The sequence below is a fragment of the Penicillium canariense genome (assembly GCF_028826845.1).
Source record: "Penicillium canariense strain IBT 26290 chromosome Unknown utg000001l_segment0_segment0, whole genome shotgun sequence".
Classification (NCBI taxonomy): domain Eukaryota; kingdom Fungi; phylum Ascomycota; class Eurotiomycetes; order Eurotiales; family Aspergillaceae; genus Penicillium; species Penicillium canariense.
This window is the reverse complement of record NW_026622728.1, coordinates 6,960,049-6,978,797: the sequence shown is the minus strand read 5'-3', so window position 1 is coordinate 6,978,797 and position 18,749 is coordinate 6,960,049. Positions and strand designations below refer to the sequence as shown.

Sequence of the window (18,749 nt, the reverse complement as noted above, 5' to 3'; positions counted from 1 at the left end):
GAAATACAAGTAGGGCATGTAGCATGTTCCAAAAACTAATGAACGCTGACTGTACATGACACACGCCTGACACGTTCGATGACATCCGCGCCTTGCTGAGCAACAGTCGGAGGATGGTCAGACTGGTCGGGTGATTATGGTGGTGTGGTGGGCAGCGTTCGTGATGCCCATGCTGGGTGGAAAGTGGCTTCCTTGGATGCTTCTCCGGGTACGTATCCTATACACCATACCTCTGCATCACTGTTCCAATCTCTCTCCTTTCTTACCTGTAACCCGTATGGACGGTAGTTAGAACCTCGGCTAACAATCAATTCCAGGATTCCGACCATGGCTACTGCTAATCCTCGCAGCAGGAAACCGCTTCTACCCCGGCATGACCCTCGAGGCGCAAGCAGCCGTCATCTCCCAGCTGAAGCCACACACTAAGAACTCCTTCCTCGAGCCCGCTATCTTCGAGCCCTGGCACGAGATGCTATCTAGGTACCTCTTCTGTGAATAGGTCCAGGGCCTGCCGCTGGCTTTCCAAGAGGGGGCTTGACGAGGCAGTGGGGAACCCGGTGAGATTCCACGCTGATGTCTCGCGCTCAGAATCCCTGAGTAAGCCGGGGGACATGACTGATGGACTTGAGCTTGCTTTAAACGTAGGGCAGGAGCAAAGTGGGAACACAGTCGAGCGATTTAAATCGCCATGGATTGGTTAGACGAGCTATGATTGCAGAATGGCGAGATTGGTTACATTGAGCTTGGTTGATGGGCTATTTACAGAGAACAATGATCTCATATAACTCGTCGCTCTCTTTAAAATTTGAGATAGAATTGGGTTGCAACTCCGGCTAACGACCACTGTACAGACTCGTGGCATATCACTCATCTTCTCTGATATTCCATCTACAAAATATTTCATAATTGATATGTTTTTAGCTTTCAGAATATGTTCTGCAGGGGATCTAAACAGAGTGGGGGAAAGGAAACACTACAAAAAGGGTAGGACAATGACGGTCTAAGCCCAGACTCTGTCTATCCACAAAAGGTACGGAGTAGACAACAAGGCAATGCCAATTCTACTCACAAGGTCCGAAAGCCAAATCAAGGTTGCTTATACAGTTGTATGGTAAAATATTTCCAAGTTGTTACCTCATATTATGGGAAGGCCAAGGCATTATGAAGAGAATAGATTCCCCATTATAACACTCTATTGCCCGCCGAAATTGATTGATCTAGATGTACAAAGCTTAAAACGCTAAGAAAAGTATTTCAATCTAATCTCACCAAGGCACTGCAGATATTAGTCATCATCTTGGTCTTGGGTTCTCTCGCGAATCAATCTAACCAGGGACCGGATTCGAAAAGACAGATTTGCTTTAGTCCGCAGCTTTGGATGCGGGTAGCTGCATATATTGCAAGGTATCTCAAACGCAATAAAAACGCACGCCGAATACCTCATGCTTTGCTTGTGGGGAGAAGAAATTATGTTTCCGATAAGCTCCAGAACTAGCGGTCAGATCTAATCTAATTTATTAGTCGAGCCGTGGCCCCTCAACTTGAGGTGGGAAGCCCGAGGAGATCCGATTCTAGAGGCGACCATTTGCGTGGCGGGAATTGAAAGAGGAAACTAAGAAAACTGCTGGGCTCCGACTTTGGGGGCGAGGTGCCTATCTGTGGCTAAGTAGTAGGGCAAGCTCTGGTCCTCAGAGCTCTACAGTGGAGATAAGCCACACCCTAGACCCCATGGCCAGATTCAACCCTCTTATGAGAGGCCAGAATAGATCATTTATCAGGTTGGCTCTGTCTATTTCTGAACTCTAAACGACTATAGTCTGTGCATCATGCGAATGACCGACGTCACCGCGGCAGAAGGCGGAGTGGGCCTTTAGCTCCCGAGCTGGAAAGCACAGGTAACACACAACTCCATCCCCGCTCCCCAGCCTCCTTCACGACCTCTTTTTTCACCTCTTTCTCTCTCCTCCTTGCTCTCTTCTCTGCTTGTGCTTGTGGCTGAAAGCAGATATTGATACACTCCAAATTCCTCCCTCTTCACTTTCTCCCTCCTACCCCCTATCCACTCCCCAACTCGGCAACCGAGTCCCACTATCCTCAATGGCGCCGCCTCCTCCCGCGACCTTGCCTCTGGTTGAGAGGCTGAAGGCCCTGGCCCAGACCCTTCAGTATGTTGTCCTTGCTGCTTCTGTGCCACATGGAAAGCTCCATCCAATGTATGAGACAGCTGTGCTAACCCGAGATATCGCTACAGGTTTGCTTGGTTCGTTGGGTACGTCAAACTCACGGGAACCACCGATGAACGCTCTTTCTGGACCTCGAGATCACTGACTTGCAATCTAGCCACCTGACACTGCTCCTCTCTGTCTGCCGCTATACCCTGTCTTTCATCCTCTTCAACTACTACTCCTCCTCGGCACGGATCGCGTATCGCCTGGCGTTCATCTCTGCGGCCGTGACCTATGGAATTGTCGTGTACAAGGGTCACTTCGCCCGGGGTGTCTCTGGAAGTGTGCCTCAGATTGTGACCAAGCTCATTTCTGATGAGAATGTGCAGTACCTGGGTGAGTTTGCCTGGCGATAAGCAATTCGGCAGTTTGCGCATGCGAAGGACATTAGCTCACTGAACACACAGGAATGGCTCTGGTCTGGCTTTACTCCCGACAACTCATTTTGGCCCTCCTCCCCTTCAGCGTGTACTCGGTCTTCCACGTTGCCACCTACAGCCGTATGTACCTGATCCCGACCCTGCAGCCCTCATCCCCCGGTGCTGCTGGCGGGGCCTCGCCCACCTCCCCCTCCGGCTCGAAGCCTGCTGGCAAGCAGAACCCCCTCTCCGAGACCATTGGCCGCTTCATCAAGCAGTACTATGATGCCAGCATGGGTGTTGTCGCTTCTCTTGAGATCCTGCTCCTCCTTCGCCTCGTCCTCTCCGCCATCACCTTCTCCAAGGGCAGCTGGGTTCTGCTGGTTGTCTACCTGGCTTTCTTCCGCGCCCGCTACGCCCAGAGCTCTTTCGTCCAGCAGGCTGTCCGCCAGCTGACCGCCCGTGCCGACGCCTCTCTCTCGCACCAGAGCACTCCCCCTCAGGTTCGTCAGGGCTGGGAGGCTTTCAAGGGCGTCGTGCGCCAGGGCTACGAGGCGACTGACATCGGCCGCTACATCTCTGGCCCTGCTGCTGCCAATAAGAAGCCCCAGTAAATGATTTGGTCCCCAGCCGGTCGACGATTTCCAGCAATTGAGCTTTAAAGCGCTTTATTGGATCTGGAGACCCGGCGTCTGGATTGATTCGTCCTGCCAGGGACAGTATCAGTACGACTAAATGAAGCGAGGTGATGAAAGTTTTATACTCCCCATCGAGGCATCCAATCGTTTGTTGATGTGGGGGCAGGAGTGTGGTGTGGGGGACGAGACTGTGGAGGGTATCTGTAGAAAAACGGCGGACGCGGAGGAATTCCGTCATGATGATGCTATACGCAACGCAATGCCCATGTCCTCTTTCTGTTTTTCTTTCTTCCTTTTTTCTTGTTTGCTTTGGTCCTAGAAATTCGCGATTGCATTGTTTCTGTATCTTTTGTTCCTGCCAACATACCTGGTTTTGGAGATTTTCGTTTTGGGGAATCTGCACTCGTGATCGCTGTCCCTCGCCGCTTTCTCGTATGTAATATCAGGGCCTGTGAATTACTAGACACGGTTAGTTTTACCGTTTCTAGATTAGCGCCCCAAGACACTGTCACATAGCCCTCCTTCACATCGCCCCGACATACTATAAAAGACATAATATTGCCCTTTCGACCTCTTTTCTTCTTCTCACCTCCCTTTAACTCCTCTATATAGGGTATCCAAGTAATATTATATAGTCCCTGGTATTATATAATTGAACTAGCAACCCTCAAAAGGACTTTCTACCAAAAAGAATATTTCTGCCAAAATATGCCAACCTTACTGCATATTCTATGTACTACCAAATATACCCAAATACAACTACTACAGACACTATATGGTACCCATGTTCTGGTAATATATGACCTCGCAGCAAGTAAGGGAACTAGCCAGCTATATGGTGTATAGTAGTCACTTTCGCACCTAGCTGGAGCCTACATATTTACATCATCTTTGATATTTGAAAAAGTGACCCGCTTTCAAACCTCGGAATGCTTTGATTGGATGAAGAAAAGAGATGTAGTTATAAAATGAAGCAGTGATTCATGATTGAAAGAAGGACACAGCCATATCTAATGGAGCCTGGGTAGTGAGTAACCTTTCTTGCGAGACTGTTTGAACAGCAAAAGCGCATTTGTGCGGTGGTCATTCGCCCTTGGAATGAGAAGCATATGAACTGTGTTGATCTAGTCTACTGGGTCTATGCGAATAAATACAGGAGCCGAGTCCTAACTAAGCGATGGGTGCGTGCAGAATCAGGCCGTGAATCCCACAGAACTGGCGAAGCTGAAATATACTGTAACCGTGCAGGGCAACTCCACTGTACTCGACAATATTTAATCTTCCTCGCCTCCCATAGCAAACATACGACTTAGTGCAGTATAACAATCGTCCCTTTCCTTGGTTAGCGGAATCGCGGTTCTGAACGTCCCATTCCCACGCTCTTTGATCGCCATAGGCCACTGCCCGCAGAAAACCCACTCTAGACTGGGTATTGTAGCCGCGTACTTCTCCGCCTGCCACAGCATGCCATTGCGGTGGGCGCGCTCCCATTCTTGATGAGGAATATCGTCATTTTCGACGTCGGCCACTTCATCCAACTCCGGCCTAGCGTGTGGATCAAACCATTCGGCATCTGGGAGGACCAGGTCCGAGTAGTACCCCTCCACGTCCGTTGTTAAATGGGTCCGGTATGTATCCCGGCATATTGCCAGCTTCTTGAGCTTCGTTAATCCCTTCAAGTTCGCTCGCAGCATTTCATGATCAACTAGCCACTGGCACCGCCATCCGATGTCCTCTCCGGCAGTAAGACACAGCTGCTCGAGCGACACGATTGTGCCGATAGCCGCGATGGACTCCTCCGCAACGGTCGCAATATGTGGTCGCGTGTTTTGTTCAAAGCCGGGACCGCTCCACGACAGAGAGAGAGAGAGGAGATTTGAGAAATTCCCCGCGGACAAAAGTGGAATGATTTGCGAATCTAGCACCGTGGGAAGGGACTGCTCTATACAAAGCTTCGGAAGATTTATGTGCTTTTCGAGGAAGCTGACGAGCGCATCGGCAGTCTTGAGATTAATGAGCGGCGGGATCACCAATATCTGAAGATCGTGCAATGGCTCGCAGTTGACGAGAACGTTCTTATCGGTATCACAGTCATAAAGTGACGGCAAGGTTAGTTGCCTGAGAGGTGCGGAAAGAAATGATGATAAGGCGGGCGGAGCAAGTTTGAGCCAGCCGAGCTTCAGCTGCCGGAGACGGGGAAAGGATATAGGTTCATCGCCGAGTGAGATGGTCTCTCTTCTGCTAGTGACCTCCATGGTGTCCAAGAACAGCGACTCAAGCGTAGGAGCACACCGCAGGAGTAGGCTTTTGAAGAAGGGGGAGATTTCTCTAGGGATGGAAAGTGCCGTATGTTCATTCTCGACATCGTCTTCATCTCGCCAAGTTAGGTGGGTGTCGATATAAAGGGAATGTAATTGCATGGCTGCGGGTGTCAAGGGAGGTTCCATGAGATAAGGTTCCTCAATAGGGACCCGGGACAGCTTGAGATGTTTGATAGACGAGTGGGCGATGACTTTGAGGAAGTGGGCGTCGACAGAAATCTGATCGTGCCATGCAATGGTCTCGAGGTGAGGCATGGCAGCGGAGATAGCCATCAGTAGAGTGGAGCGGTAGGTGAGGTATTTCTCGGTGGCCTCTTCGCGAAGTTCATTGACTCGCTCTCGGGTGTACGAATCGCGTGTGTCTCCAAAGAAGGACTCGTAAAGTTCCCGGTGGACAGATGCAACCCAGTGTCGATGAGACTTCACGGTGATTCTGCGAATGCAAGCTCCAATGGTAGGCTGAGACACAGCGCTGACTCTGGTGGCAGCTTCTTCCAGGAGAGCTCGCAGAAGACCAAAGGATTGAGGGCTATAGTCGAAGCAGATGTCGACAAATTGGCACGAGCGGGCCACCTGCCTGCAGTCGCTGTTCACCAAGGCTAGCGCAGCCAGAGTCGGCTGGTCATCGGCTATAAAATCTACTATATTGGCCAGAATTTCGGCGGGAATAGTCAGGAGCCGGCTACCTGAGATGCGCGGCTGACCCTCCATGACAGAATCGAGTAACAGAGGCCGCTTTGTATCCCTCTCTGCGCCGAACTCATCTTTACCCGGCAGCCCAAGCGTGCCCATCATGAGTGATGTGAGATCGTCCATGATGCTTGCAGGGTTAGATATCTCGTGGGAGGCTAGGAATCGGAAAGAGGCTGATTGTCACGGTGGACTTCTTGAAAACGGAATGCACCTCAGGACGACAGCAGGCGGTGGATGACCAACCACCTTTTGGGTTCGGCTGGCTCGGAATCGACCTCAAGGGCTTCTCAGAGATTTCCGTGTGACAAAGAAGCCGTTTGGCTTAGGGGCGAGAGGTCAGGATCCTCAGACCATGGGAAAGAGAAAGACAGAGAGAGCTAAATCAAGAGACGGATTGGTGTGTTATAGGATGATGAAGCTATTTACATGGGTCATGCTACCAAATCCAGTGGTGTCGGCGGTGGGCCACAGCGCTGACACCTGACGCATCAGGCCGTAAAAACCTTGCTCTCTGAATCGGAAAGGACTCAGCCAATGGAATAGATAAAACTCCCCGGACAAGGCAATCCAAGGCGTGCTGGTCTTGACCATAAAGCTGAAAGAGTTGTTGGGGTGGCTGAGCAGCAAGTCGACAGCGTGGCGGCTAAGCAGATGATCTCTGATATTTTAGCATATTCTTAAAAGCCATTTGATTAGCCACAGTGGCCCAAGCCCGGAAGTATGAAAGCCCCCGTTTTTGCAACCACCAGAAGGGCCTCAATGCACAGATGGACCACAAGCCAACCAAACCACAGACCAGTACCTCGTAAAAAGCAAGCGAAGTATTGGGGCTAACGCGGAAGGGATGGGCCGAGTCTTTGCTTCATGAAAAATCAAATAGACCTTGCTCAGTTTGTGTCCTTTAGTAGGCACTATGGTGTCTTGCAAACAGTGTTCGTTATCGTTAAGGCCTTCCTCTTGGGAGGGAGCCTCGTCCTGGGTTGGAACCTGTAGTTCCCCTGGTGGATCTTCCAAGGCAGTGGAAGATCATTTGTTAACAGGCTTCTCAACCGCATCTCCGTCACCCGCACGGCATTTCCCAACTGTCGATGCGCCAGTAGACTACTGTGACTACTATAACCTGTATAGTGCTTCGGATTTGAACCCTCTACCTCCCAGGGAGCTTGGCGTTGGGGGGCGGAAGTCTATTCGTGCTATGCGGGTCAATGAAACCCTGAGTCGTTAGTTCTTCAAGTATCCCACCAGGCTTCTATAGCTATCGTCTAATACAAAAATTATCGAACAAGTTTGTCTGCAATATGGCCGACTTTAACTTCTATAATCTGCGGATGCAAAACGCGACTCATGGGGACTGCTTGCAAGCAATCCGAGGCCAGAAGATTCCCAAGGCCCTCGGTGCCAAGGTCACCCAAAGATGCGTGATGCGTGGCATAAGATATCATCCTGGCTTCGGCGTTGAGCTCTATGGCCTTCTTCCAGAATTTACTCGCGCACTCAATACCCGAAGCATCATGAGCAACCAGATCCGGGACATAAATAATGACCGTCCCGAAACATTCCCTACAATATCTGGCATCCGCAAACCGCGTCAGAGGATTCATGTTGGGAATTGGTGCGATGCTATCCCTACATATAATACTTGGTCGGTCACGCATGCGCTGTGACAGGCTATGTGGGCCTATTTCACGAGCTTGATCTGCTCCGCGAATGCCATATCGCTGAGGAGGCACGCGAGAACCACCATAAGGCAATCTACGATGCTATTTTGAGAGCCGAAGTCAAGTATCATGCCATGGACGATTATACTCGAGAGATCTTCGATCCTATACCTGGAAACCTTAACGGCAATACAATTATACCGTTATATCACGATATTCGATTTGCGATAGGCTACTCCCCCACGCTCTACACTGGTATTCACTGGGCAATGTTCCCCGTGAGCTTTGAACTTACTGAGGATGGAAGAATGGTGAGCAGAGTAATCACAAAGAACCCAAAGAGTGGCCCTTTGTTATCAAGACCCCAGACACGGAGATTCTCCCATTGCGGTACAATCCACTGCTAAAAGATCTTCTTATCCTCACTGCAGCCTTCTAAGGTGACATTGATCGATACGTGCGCCTACGAACGCCCAGTCGTTGTACAAACCGAGCGAAGCTGTATGATTCGTGGCATCTACAATAACGCTATCTTTGCCAAATGGTGCTCGCTTCAAACGGATAAGCACTTGCAGGATGCTCCCATCAAAGCAGCTATCAACGCTCGCTTTATCATGAACGGCGACTTGTCACGAATAACCGCGGATACTCCGGATGCAGAGATACCCTATAACATATCGTGCCCGACCATCCCTCTGCCATGTGTACTCGAAGAGCTCTTCCGGCGTCAACCCAAGATGAAGAACGCTATCGCAAGAGCATCTATCCTCGCCGACTATGAGAGTGTATATGATCTTGTGGATGCAAACCCAGACACCATTCTTATGCGAGATGCTTGCGACTCCACCAATCCACATTACCTGCAAGATCTTGAAGCCAAGGTTCTCAACGTGGATGCAAAGACTTGAATCTGAAATCCATGTACAACCAAGAGCCTCGCAGGAGAGAAATGTCTGAAAAGCCAGAAATATTCTCGGGACATGCGTTGCAGATCAAGCCCGCAAGAAGAATGGGATGGAATATCGTATAACGGGTATTTGGCAAATTTCGGTCATCTCAGTTTGAGTCTAAGTGTTCCAGAATCTCTCAAGGCAGAGAGATACCCGAGATTAACGGGTTACGCTTGGACGAGCACTATGCGTCATGTGCGTCCTAACTCGCGAAGCCTTGCTCTATATACGTCTCTCAAGTGCGAGCTCGATGTTCTGTTTCTTGTAACGTAAATACTCCATGGGACACGACCGAGGGGATGAAATCCAATCCTTGACATCTTCTTTGTGCAATTTCATGGCAGTTACTCCTGGTTCGTAGGGGTTTTTGCTACTCAAGGGTTTGCGAAATCTTAAACAAAGACAAGAGTCAAAGAAAACCTAACGTTCCAACCAGTGTATTTGATTGTGCTTGGTACTCAGATGAAGGAGTAGAGAAGGAGACGTTGTGTATGAGAGGGGTTAACCTGTGAGAGTACCAAGAACCAAGGATCGCGTCGTGCGCGTTATCTTCTTCGTCAGAGCCTTAACCTATACCGATTTACGAGGCGGGAAAGAGGGGAAGAGAGGATACAGTATTCTTGTTCGTCGCTTGTAATGCGATGTTGAAATGCGTTGGGCTTCTCCGATTTTAAGAGATAGTGGCTTGAGAAGGCGGAAGACAACAACTAGATGGTAGGGGAGACAACCTTCGAAGCTGAAGAAAGCGTGTTCGACTTTCTGGGTCTTGAAAGAGTTCCTGGGCTACTATATAGGAAGAAGGAGATTGACCAGAGAACGCCGAAGCATTACATTTTAAAATCAATTTTCGAAAAGGCATCATGACCAGGGAAATGAGGCCGAGCTGCTATGATACATTTGGACTCCTTCTGCTCGAAGCAAAGTGGGAAAAAAAAAAAACTAAAGCACAAAGATTGTCACGAGCCCATTTCACCAAGCATCCACATCAAAGTTCTCCTCCCCAAAGTACGAGACCACGACTGTGCGGTCCGAGAACTTACGGCCAGCAAGCGCCTTCAGGGCGGTGGAGGCAGATTGCTCGGTGTCGAACTTCACGTAGATCTTGCCAACGCCAGCGGTCTGGCGGGTGCCGCTGGAGGGACGAGGGATCTTTAGGCTCAAGACCTTGCCGTACTTGGAGCATTCTTCCTGGACGTCCTCGAGAATCTCCTCATAGTCGTCGTTGTCGACAAGCTCGTCCACAGTAACCATGTTCAGAAGCTGCAGCACACGACCAGTCTCCATATCTTGGGAGGTGGTCTTGGCGAACATAGACATGGCATTGACACCCATGTCGAGGCCAGCAGCCTGGGTAGTGCCGATACTGGCGCGTGTGACCTTTAGGTGACGGTCACCAAGCTCCATGCCGTTGAGACCTTCGACGGCAATGGTGGTGCCCGAAGGTTCAGCGTACTCACAGAAGGCAATGCCCTGTGATGCGTTAGACATTATGCTAATAGACACTTAGAAGAAAAGAGATACTTACCCGTGACTCTTCCGTCGAGGCATCCTTAACCAGGACAAACGACTTGAGCTCACCGAAGGACTTGAGCAGCATTGTAACCGGCTCCTCGGGAATGTATGCGGGGATGTTGGAGACGCAGATCTTGTTGGGTGAATCCGGCACCTCGTTCAGAAGCACGCCTTCCTGGTATTCCTGGTCTGCACTTCCATTCGGAACAATGTAATCCTTTGGCCGGCGAACCTCCAACCCCTTCTCGCTACCCTCCACCATAGAAATACCATCAAAGGCCAAAGCAACCGTTGCGTCGTTAGGCGACTTGAATTCCAAAAGAGCGAATGACTCGTCGTCAGCGACCTGGGCGGAGATGCAAGGATCAACGCTGTGAATGACATTCAAGCCGTTCAGCTGTAGGTTGAAGAAAGACATGATGCTGTCTCCATTCGTGCCCGGAGGGATGTTGTAGACAAACAGTCGCTTGGCTTGGCGGGAGTTGGAGGGCTTGAGAGCCGTGTTCTCAGCAGAACCACCGGCAGGCGGGTTCATGAAAGCCTGCAGACGGCTAGGATCCATCGGCTGCTGTCGAGGAGCTCCGGGGAGAGGGAACATCCCCGAGAGCTTGGCTTGCTCGGCAGTGACATTCTCGTACCCTGGGGGCTTGATATCCCATTGTGTCAGGCGGCGCTTGCGCTCCAAGACCGACGGCACGTCCGTCAAGTCTGGAGTAGGCTCTTTCCTTCGTGGGGGGAAGCACTTCGCTTAGGAGCACGGTCTCCTCTTCTGTCGCCACCACCACGATCCTGCTCACGGTCCCGGCGTTCATCAGGTCCACCGGGTCCACCACGTCCACCGCGTCGGGGTCGTTCGTCAAAGAGGTCCCTTCGAGGTCTGTCATCGAAATCGCGTCGTCGACGATCGCCCCTATCTGCTCCGCGATCTCCACGGTCAGCACGGTCGCCACGGTCGCCACGGTCCCATTCACGGTCGTCTCGACGGCTGGAGTAGCGGTCCTCACGCTCACGGGCGCGGTAGTCGCGGCTTGACGAGTAGGAATTGGCCTCCTGTTCACGTCGCCCACCCCGAGCGCCGAAATGAGGCGAGCGAGATCGCCGCCTCTCTGCTCCCCTCTCCGCCCGATCCCCTCTGTCACCCCGGTCTCGATCGCGCCGCTCGTCGCGCTGAATTAGGTTAGTCGCAGCCAGACAATGGCAAAACTGTTACTTACGAAGTGATCGCGGGTGCGTCCAGAGTCTGAGAAGATTAGCAAGATTCAAGAGAGACGACCAAGGTTACTTACCTCTGGAGGAATAGGTGTCACCGTTCATGTTGAGCTTGGGGAGTGACGAAGCTCTTGCTGGTACCTCAGCGAAGGGGAAAACTGCAAGCTGCTGCTCGGGGGCGGGAGTCCCCTGACCGCCTGCTTCTTCTGCTGCTTGTGGCAGAAAAGCCTCTTATCAGCGTATCTCTTTCCGATAGACGTTCGATCACAAGCTTCTCTTCTCCTGCAGGTCAGCAATTATGACGGGTGCCTTTTCAGAATGGCGCAAGCTGCCTATAGGCTTGAGTGAATTATGTATCAATACAACTCTGCGCTGTGGCCAATCATTCCGGTAAGTCCTTTGTGAAATCATCTGTATGTCTGGTCTGACCCCTTGTAGATGGCAGAACATCCCCGATAGTGAAGAATGGCGCTGTGTGCTTTATGGCAATCTTCTATCTCTGAAACAAGACTCGTCCCATCTTTACTATCGTGACTACCGTTCACCAACTTCAACTTCGCTTCCAACCCCTCCGGCCTCCGAGACTCCCTCCCGTGCGCAATCAGACACAGAAACCGGTGACAACAAGGCGCAAATACACAGTGGTCATGACGACCATGTCCTCCGCATCATAAAACATTATCTCAATCTGTCATCCAATTTGTCCGACCTCTACGCTCAATGGTCTTCTCAAGATCCCAATTTCAAGAAGAAAGCTGCCCAATTCACGGGAATCCGGATATTGCGCCAAGATGCCTGGGAGGCCCTAGTGTCATTTATCTGCAGCAGTAACAACAATATTTCCCGTATTTCGCAAATGGTGGAAAAATTGTGTCTCAATTATGGTCCATTTGTTGCCAAGATCGGCGACCGCTCATACCATGATTTCCCTACGCCCGAGGCTTTGGCCGGTAAAGATGTGGAGAGCAACCTTCGCACTCTGGGCTTTGGGTATCGAGCGAGATATATCCACCGGACCGCTGTCATAGTGTCCCAAGAACGTGAGAAGGGATGGCTAGACGGTCTTTGCAACCCTGAATCACCAGCATTTGGCGGTGAAGCAAAAGGTGGAGATGAGATGGAACCCGAAGGGCGGCAGGGCTACCGTGATGCCCATGAGAATCTGCTTGAGCTGCAAGGCGTCGGGCCTAAAGTGGCCGACTGTGTGTGCTTGATGGGCCTGGGATGGGGGGAATCTGTTCCCGTTGACACCCATGGTAAGTACTCAAAGGACACTTCAATTGCATGCAGGTCTAACGTCCAGCAGTATGGCAAATTGCGCAACGAGACTATCGTTTCTGTAAAGGTTCTCATAAATCGCTGACCAAAGCGACCTACGATGCCGTTGGCAACCACTTCCGCAAGCTTTGGGGCCACGAAGCAGGCTGGGCCCATAGCGTGCTCTTTACGGCAGACCTGCGATCCTTTGCCGATCGACTTGCACAAACAAAGAAAGTCGCTGTGTCAGTGAAGGAGGAGGAGTCAGAGGTCAAGATCAAGACCGAAGTGACAGCTGCTGTGGCATTGACGGCGCCTAAAGAAGAGGCTGTCGCCTTCAACGTCGAGGACTCGGAGACCAAGCCTACGACGAAAGGAAGCAGAGTCAATAAACGAAAGAAGTCAGCAGACGGCATCTTGCATGCTTCTCAGACGACAGAGACCAGAAGAGTGTCCAAGCGACTACGTCGATAAGATACAACTTGAACTTTGCAGTGCACCATCCGTGGCCTGGACGCAAATCATGTACATTACAACAGCGTATAGATACGAAGCTACATAAAATACAGAAACTGTCAACGGAAGCAGCAAAAAAAGACGATTCGTTCATTGAATGCTATGCTAGGGATGTCGAAAGTCGCAATATACTGGTGAAAGCTAAGAGCACAGTCAGCATGACAGTCTCCTCATATGAATGACAAGCGTATAAAAGGTCATTGACATGATCAGAAGTCCAGTTAGATCATCGAAGACGCATCCGGAGACACGCTTCTGACATAAGAGGTACCAGAAAAATAGTAAAAAAATGTGTTTTCATCATTAAGGGGTGGTGGTGGCAGGCGAAGGGAAAAAAAAAGTAACACTGACCTTATGAAAGGGCGATCGGGAGAGAGTGTCTCGATTGGCGTGAATATAGAACGAAGTGACTCCTCACCCTCAAGTGACAGTCCAAACATCATTAATCCAGACAAGAGTCTAGGATGAAAAGCAACATTCGTGTCTATGTGTTTACCAGAGAGAGGAACGCGGAAGGCGGAACCTTTTTGAGGTTGGAAATTTCCTGCGGGAAATAAGCGAAACAAGGCACGTGACCCACACACAGCCCATCTTCATCTTCAACCATCCAACTCCACTGTCAATCTTCTCATCCACCTCGACAACCTCCGACCAGCTTTCCGTCGCCGGACCAACTTCAGCAACAATGGGTCGCCTTCACTCCAAGGGCAAGGGCATTTCGTCCTCCGCCATCCCCTACTCCCGCGCCGCCCCTGCGTGGCTCAAGACCACCCCCGACCAGGTTGTCGACCACATCTGCAAGCTGGCCAAGAAGGGTGCCACCCCCTCCCAGATCGGTGTTGTCCTCCGTGACTCCCACGGTATTGCCCAGGTCAAGATTGTGACCGGTATGGAATCCCTGTTTTGTCGCGAAAGCGATTTGTTAGACCGAGAAGAAAGTCGGGTGCTAATATTTCTGTGTGAATAGGAAACAAGATCCTCCGTATCCTCAAGTCCAGCGGTACGACTCCAATCGCCATCCCCCCATCGCTTCTATCGGATGAAGAACGAGCGCGATTGCATGAGAATATTTGACACCGCATCTTTCGGGATTCCGGAACGTAAAATTTTCGCACCGCAGTCGTCTCGAATCTTCCTCTCCGACCCATAAAAAACTCCTGGTTGCAGAAATGCACCAGCAGCTAAGCCTCTGCTTGGTCCTAGAACAAGACTGACAGAGAGATTTTGGAATACAGGCCTCGCCCCCGAGCTCCCCGAGGACCTTTACTTCCTGATCAAGAAGGTAGGCATATACTCATGCTCCTCTTCATCCTTTTCCCCCTCATTCTCACGACAGACCTGGCTAACCTGCAATGTCATTAGGCCGTCGCTGTCCGCAAGCACCTCGAGCGCAACCGCAAGGACAAGGACTCCAAGTTCCGCCTGATTCTGATCGAGTCCCGCATCCACCGTCTGTCCCGCTACTACAAGACCGTCGGTGTCCTCCCCCCACCTGGCGCTACGAGAGCGCCACCGCCTCCACCCTTGTCGCATAAGCGAAGGCGTGGTTGTTTGTGGTTATTGGAGATGGGATTGTGACGGAAAGCTGTTTCTGGCATATTATGTCGAGGCGGCTTCTCTTCCATATGTGCTAGATCCGCCCATTCAAAAAAAGAACTATTACGAGTTATACCCATGTCTTTTTTATTCCCAATTTGCGCCTGGCAAGTGCCCGTAGTGTTTTCGTGGATATTACTCCATACAGTAGTGTAAACAAATTGGAGATAGGTAGATCATTTGGTATTGCATATTTAATTATGGGTATAGTGCTCGTTTACTTCGTTGATCCGGAAGATCACCATCATGTACAGACACATTCATATTCGAGCGTCACATCACTCAGTCCTCACCTCCCGTGCGACTGCATTGCACAACTCGACCTGGACGCCGGCTCCAAGAAGGATATGAATCCACAGTCGTTGCGTATCACTCAAGCGATCGTTCTCCGACTTGACCTCTGCGAACATAACGGTCCGCTTTTCGGCATTCCATAGAAAGAGATCAGGAATTCCGCCACCGCGCTGCTGGTACTCTTGTGCCATGACCTTGCAGATGGTCGCCAGTGCTTCTCCCCGGAAGCATTGCACGATTTCAACAAGATCGTCTAACTCAAAGGACCAGTCAATGCCGATGGCACAGGGTTGGGCAGCCGATTCGCGTTCATGGATCTCGCGAATGATGCGCTCAGCGTCACCGTTGGTAATTTCCACAAGCCGGTGGTTGATTTCCGAGGCGCGCGAGGGGTAGAACACGTCTGTGTGAAGGTCTAGGGGACAGGTCTGGAACGCGGTCTGGAAGACGTTTGGGACATAAGTGAACAGGATATCGTAGAAGAGGAAGCCGAACTGTGCGAAGCGACGGTGAGCGTAGGTTCCTGCCTCGTCCATGGACGAACTTGTAAGCAAGTACTCACCAATGTTCGAACAATGCCTCCCTCCGAATGAAATCCCTTCCACCCATGATCCCGATACCAACTCAAACACATACTCTCCACCCGGCACTCCCCGCCCTCCCTTTCATCAATCCAGACCGTAGCCCTCCCCTTCTTCGGCTCCTCATCGATCTCGATGCGTATTCCCTCAACAGTCCGCTCAGCGGGTTTGCTCAGCATTATATGTCCAAAATCATGCTGCTCTCTCTTAACCACTCTAAGTGCCTTCTCAAGCTTGGTGATTCGTTTCTGGAGATCATAATGATATATCAGATGGCAAAGAGGGTCCTCGAGCCCTTCCTCGCATGTCCGCAGCGCAACTCGTTTCCAGAACTTGCGTTGCTTTTCTTCATTGCGGCCCTCGGTGGCCGTGAGTGCCCACATGTAGTGTTCCTCTAGCAAGGCTCTGCGCTGGTACCAGGCACCACGGCGGGCGGCATGGAAGAGGCGCTGAGCGAGAAGTTCGGTGAGCACTTCATGTTCGCGCTTGTGCTCTTTGAAGCGGCCAAGTGGCTGAAGGCTTTTATGAAGGATTCTCGTATACACCCAGGCAGGAGAGAAACGGCGCAGATATGCGCCCTCGCCACTTTCGTAGATCGAGTCTTCTTTCCGTTGCTCTTCTTTGACGAGCTCTTGCCACCGAGGGTGGAACTTGTCAGCCAGGTCTATGATCTGCTGCAATGACTCTGTGGTTGGGGGACCGTTAAATTCCAAGATTCTGTCGATGTCAAACTGCGTCCGGATGGCGGACTCAAATTCCAAAAGTGTTGTCCTGGAGGAGAAAATGGAATTTGATCGGCAGACGATGTACTCTGGAAAGTTTCTCCGCGAGATCTTGGCGAGAATGATGGTCGTCAATGACTTCTCTGTCCACTCTGTCGACCGATAAAAGACCAAATGCACACGCTCAAACAGACCGCGGGGCCCAGGCGTGAGTCGAATGCACTCGCCCGTGTAATCCAAAATTTTCTGCAGAAAGTGGCCATCTCTATTACCGTGTTGGTTCATGTATGGATCATCCTTGAACCCGAGACCGGATTGGGTCTGACTGGTCTCGCACAGAGCCGTCAGCAGCTCTTTCTTGTTCTTTCCCTGGGCCCTGGCTTCCTTGGCAAACCCCTTCAGTTCGTCGAGTAACAGGAGAGACGATGCTTCTTCTAGAGTGGTAATTGCTTGTGTTCCATCGGCGAACCTAAAGGTATTCCCGTCTATATCTTTGTCCTCATTTTTGGGCAAGATACGATCCCGCTGGAGATCTGTGGCTACCGCAGACAAATCGGAGATATCCGAATAATAACCCAATCGATTGATACGATGCCATGCGGAGGTTTTGCGCAGGAAGAGTCGTACATATCTAAAGCACAGTCAATGGGTGGACACGTTGAACGTTGACATCAGTTCAGAAGGGTATAAGATCATACAGGTATTGCGATTCGTAGGATAGGCCCTTCCACTCATTAAACACCTCCATTTCTGACTCATTGAACAAATGGGACTCTTCATCCAGCACTGTTTCCAGTGCCAGATTGAATGCATCCACATAAATTGAGCTCTTTCCCTTCTGCCACACGCCATCTCGCAACCGCACATGCAGTCCGGGTTGAGACTCATCGTCCTTCTCGGATTGAAGACCCTCGTACTCCTCGATTGCGTGCTCATCGTCCTGAAATACAGGAAGTGAAGTCTCCAATTCTGTCTGACTGCTTGGGATATAGTCGTTTGGCTCGTCGGCCACGGAGGCATCTGCCACGCCTGTGGAGAGACTCGGGCTCGGCGGCCGCTTCTCGCTCGGCGGGCTCTCGAGATCAGCGGCCTTTCCAGATGTCCTCCTGCGCTTGACGGAGCGCTGGGTCTCCCAATAGTGCAGCAGAGACATACTGTGGCAAGGCCATGGGGGATACCAGACAGAATACGTCCACCAAGGATATCAGAGCGCAGCCACCGGCGCGTCGAGCATCTCGCGGGAGAACACGAGATCACGTGTGCAATGTTCCCCGAGTAAGTGATAGTTTGCTATGTTTGCACCACATGTGACTGGCGCAAGAGCCGCAAGAGCCGCAAGAGCCAGGCTGCGATGAAGGGGGTCTGCCGAGCGACAGGAGAGAAATGGTACCGATTGTATAGTCCCTCTCAGCCTACTACTTGGACGTCTCTTTCCGCCATGGCTGACGCACCGGTAAGACCCGCCCCTTCGACCACCTCCCTCGCTGCGGGAAGGCAGCTTCTGGAAGCTCCACAGCTCCGCACTGCGCAACTTGGATCCAGAGAACTCAACCCAACCGTTGCACCTCCCCGGAACTCACTGATCACACCTGCATGCGGAACATTCTCCTGACCTGCTCTGTGCCTCCAAGCAGCCTCCTTCCGCGCCCTCTGCCGATCCACCTTTACCTGCGCCTGTCCCTTCAGCTCCCGCAGCTCCTCCGCCCTCAGACTCCGCCGCACCTCTACCGAAGCAAAGTACAGGCACTACAATGAGCGACATTAACGGCAGCTCGAATACACCAACCGCAGACCTGTCCAGTGCCTCTGCAACACAAGTTCGCCCTGGCGGTGCCCCGGCGCGGGTATATCTGAACGATAAGATCGTGCCGCACCTGCTGGAAGGGATGAAGTCTATTGCGCGGGACCAGTGAGTCGTGCCATGGTGATGAATGATAAGCCAGAGCTTCTAACATCCCTAATCCTAGGCCTGCAAACCCGCTCCGGGCACTGGGTGAATTCCTGATCCAGAAGAGCAATGAGGTGGAGGTTGATGCGAAGAGAGAGTCGGAATGAAGATTGTCGGTGGGTCAGAGCGATTTGTTTCTTTCGGCGTTTGTAGGCGCTCCGAGGGTTCGAGTAAGGGTTGAGGAAATGGTTGGAGTAATCCTAGTCTCCAAAAAGGAAGACCACCGCCGCGTGCTTCGGGGCCTTTCGGAAGATAGAGGGAGCTTCGAGC

At 51.4% G+C, this 18,749-nt stretch overlaps 9 protein-coding genes across 9 annotated transcripts; 6 read left to right on the top strand and 3 right to left on the bottom strand.

Moving 5' to 3' along the window:
* Positions 1 to 163: 163 nt before the first annotated feature.
* On the top strand, positions 164 to 499 carry N7482_002396 (alpha/beta-hydrolase; the record flags this gene model as incomplete). The annotated part of the gene is made up of 2 exons (XM_056684521.1): positions 164 to 212; positions 354 to 499. The coding sequence occupies 2 exons, from the start codon at positions 164 to 166 to the stop codon at positions 497 to 499; spliced, it is 195 nt and encodes a 64-aa protein (XP_056548127.1).
* A 1,598-nt stretch (positions 500 to 2,097) lies between these two features.
* Positions 2,098 to 3,198, top strand: N7482_002395 (uncharacterized protein; the record flags this gene model as incomplete). The annotated part of the gene is made up of 4 exons (XM_056684520.1): positions 2,098 to 2,165; positions 2,252 to 2,269; positions 2,341 to 2,561; positions 2,633 to 3,198. 4 exons carry the CDS (start codon positions 2,098 to 2,100, stop codon positions 3,196 to 3,198), a joined length of 873 nt encoding a protein of 290 aa, XP_056548126.1.
* A 1,298-nt stretch (positions 3,199 to 4,496) lies between these two features.
* N7482_002394 (uncharacterized protein) lies at positions 4,497 to 6,359 on the bottom strand (the record flags this gene model as incomplete). Its single annotated transcript, XM_056684519.1, has 1 exon — positions 4,497 to 6,359. One exon carries the CDS (start codon positions 6,357 to 6,359, stop codon positions 4,497 to 4,499), a length of 1,863 nt encoding a protein of 620 aa, XP_056548125.1.
* A 1,175-nt stretch (positions 6,360 to 7,534) lies between these two features.
* N7482_002393 (uncharacterized protein) lies at positions 7,535 to 8,802 on the top strand (the record flags this gene model as incomplete). The annotated part of the gene is made up of 3 exons (XM_056684518.1): positions 7,535 to 7,823; positions 7,904 to 8,205; positions 8,326 to 8,802. The coding sequence occupies 3 exons, from the start codon at positions 7,535 to 7,537 to the stop codon at positions 8,800 to 8,802; spliced, it is 1,068 nt and encodes a 355-aa protein (XP_056548124.1).
* Positions 8,803 to 9,813: 1,011 nt separating this feature from the next.
* Positions 9,814 to 11,670, bottom strand: N7482_002392 (splicing factor u2af large subunit; the record flags this gene model as incomplete). Its single annotated transcript, XM_056684517.1, has 5 exons — positions 9,814 to 10,314; positions 10,370 to 11,103; positions 11,154 to 11,523; positions 11,571 to 11,596; positions 11,643 to 11,670. The coding sequence occupies 5 exons, from the start codon at positions 11,668 to 11,670 to the stop codon at positions 9,814 to 9,816; spliced, it is 1,659 nt and encodes a 552-aa protein (XP_056548123.1).
* Positions 11,671 to 11,863: 193 nt separating this feature from the next.
* Positions 11,864 to 13,296, top strand: N7482_002391 (8-oxoguanine glycosylase OGG1; the record flags this gene model as incomplete). Its single annotated transcript, XM_056684516.1, has 3 exons — positions 11,864 to 11,955; positions 12,004 to 12,821; positions 12,872 to 13,296. 3 exons carry the CDS (start codon positions 11,864 to 11,866, stop codon positions 13,294 to 13,296), a joined length of 1,335 nt encoding a protein of 444 aa, XP_056548122.1.
* A 727-nt stretch (positions 13,297 to 14,023) lies between these two features.
* On the top strand, positions 14,024 to 14,916 carry N7482_002390 (40S ribosomal uS15 domain-containing protein; the record flags this gene model as incomplete). The annotated part of the gene is made up of 4 exons (XM_056684515.1): positions 14,024 to 14,225; positions 14,306 to 14,338; positions 14,574 to 14,620; positions 14,701 to 14,916. 4 exons carry the CDS (start codon positions 14,024 to 14,026, stop codon positions 14,914 to 14,916), a joined length of 498 nt encoding a protein of 165 aa, XP_056548121.1.
* A 296-nt stretch (positions 14,917 to 15,212) lies between these two features.
* On the bottom strand, positions 15,213 to 17,684 carry N7482_002389 (fanconi-associated nuclease 1; the record flags this gene model as incomplete). Its single annotated transcript, XM_056684514.1, has 3 exons — positions 15,213 to 15,722; positions 15,791 to 17,162; positions 17,230 to 17,684. 3 exons carry the CDS (start codon positions 17,682 to 17,684, stop codon positions 15,213 to 15,215), a joined length of 2,337 nt encoding a protein of 778 aa, XP_056548120.1.
* A 285-nt stretch (positions 17,685 to 17,969) lies between these two features.
* N7482_002388 (DPY30/SDC1 family protein) lies at positions 17,970 to 18,586 on the top strand (the record flags this gene model as incomplete). Its single annotated transcript, XM_056684513.1, has 3 exons — positions 17,970 to 17,984; positions 18,163 to 18,440; positions 18,499 to 18,586. 3 exons carry the CDS (start codon positions 17,970 to 17,972, stop codon positions 18,584 to 18,586), a joined length of 381 nt encoding a protein of 126 aa, XP_056548119.1.
* Between the last annotated feature and the right edge of the window lie 163 nt (positions 18,587 to 18,749).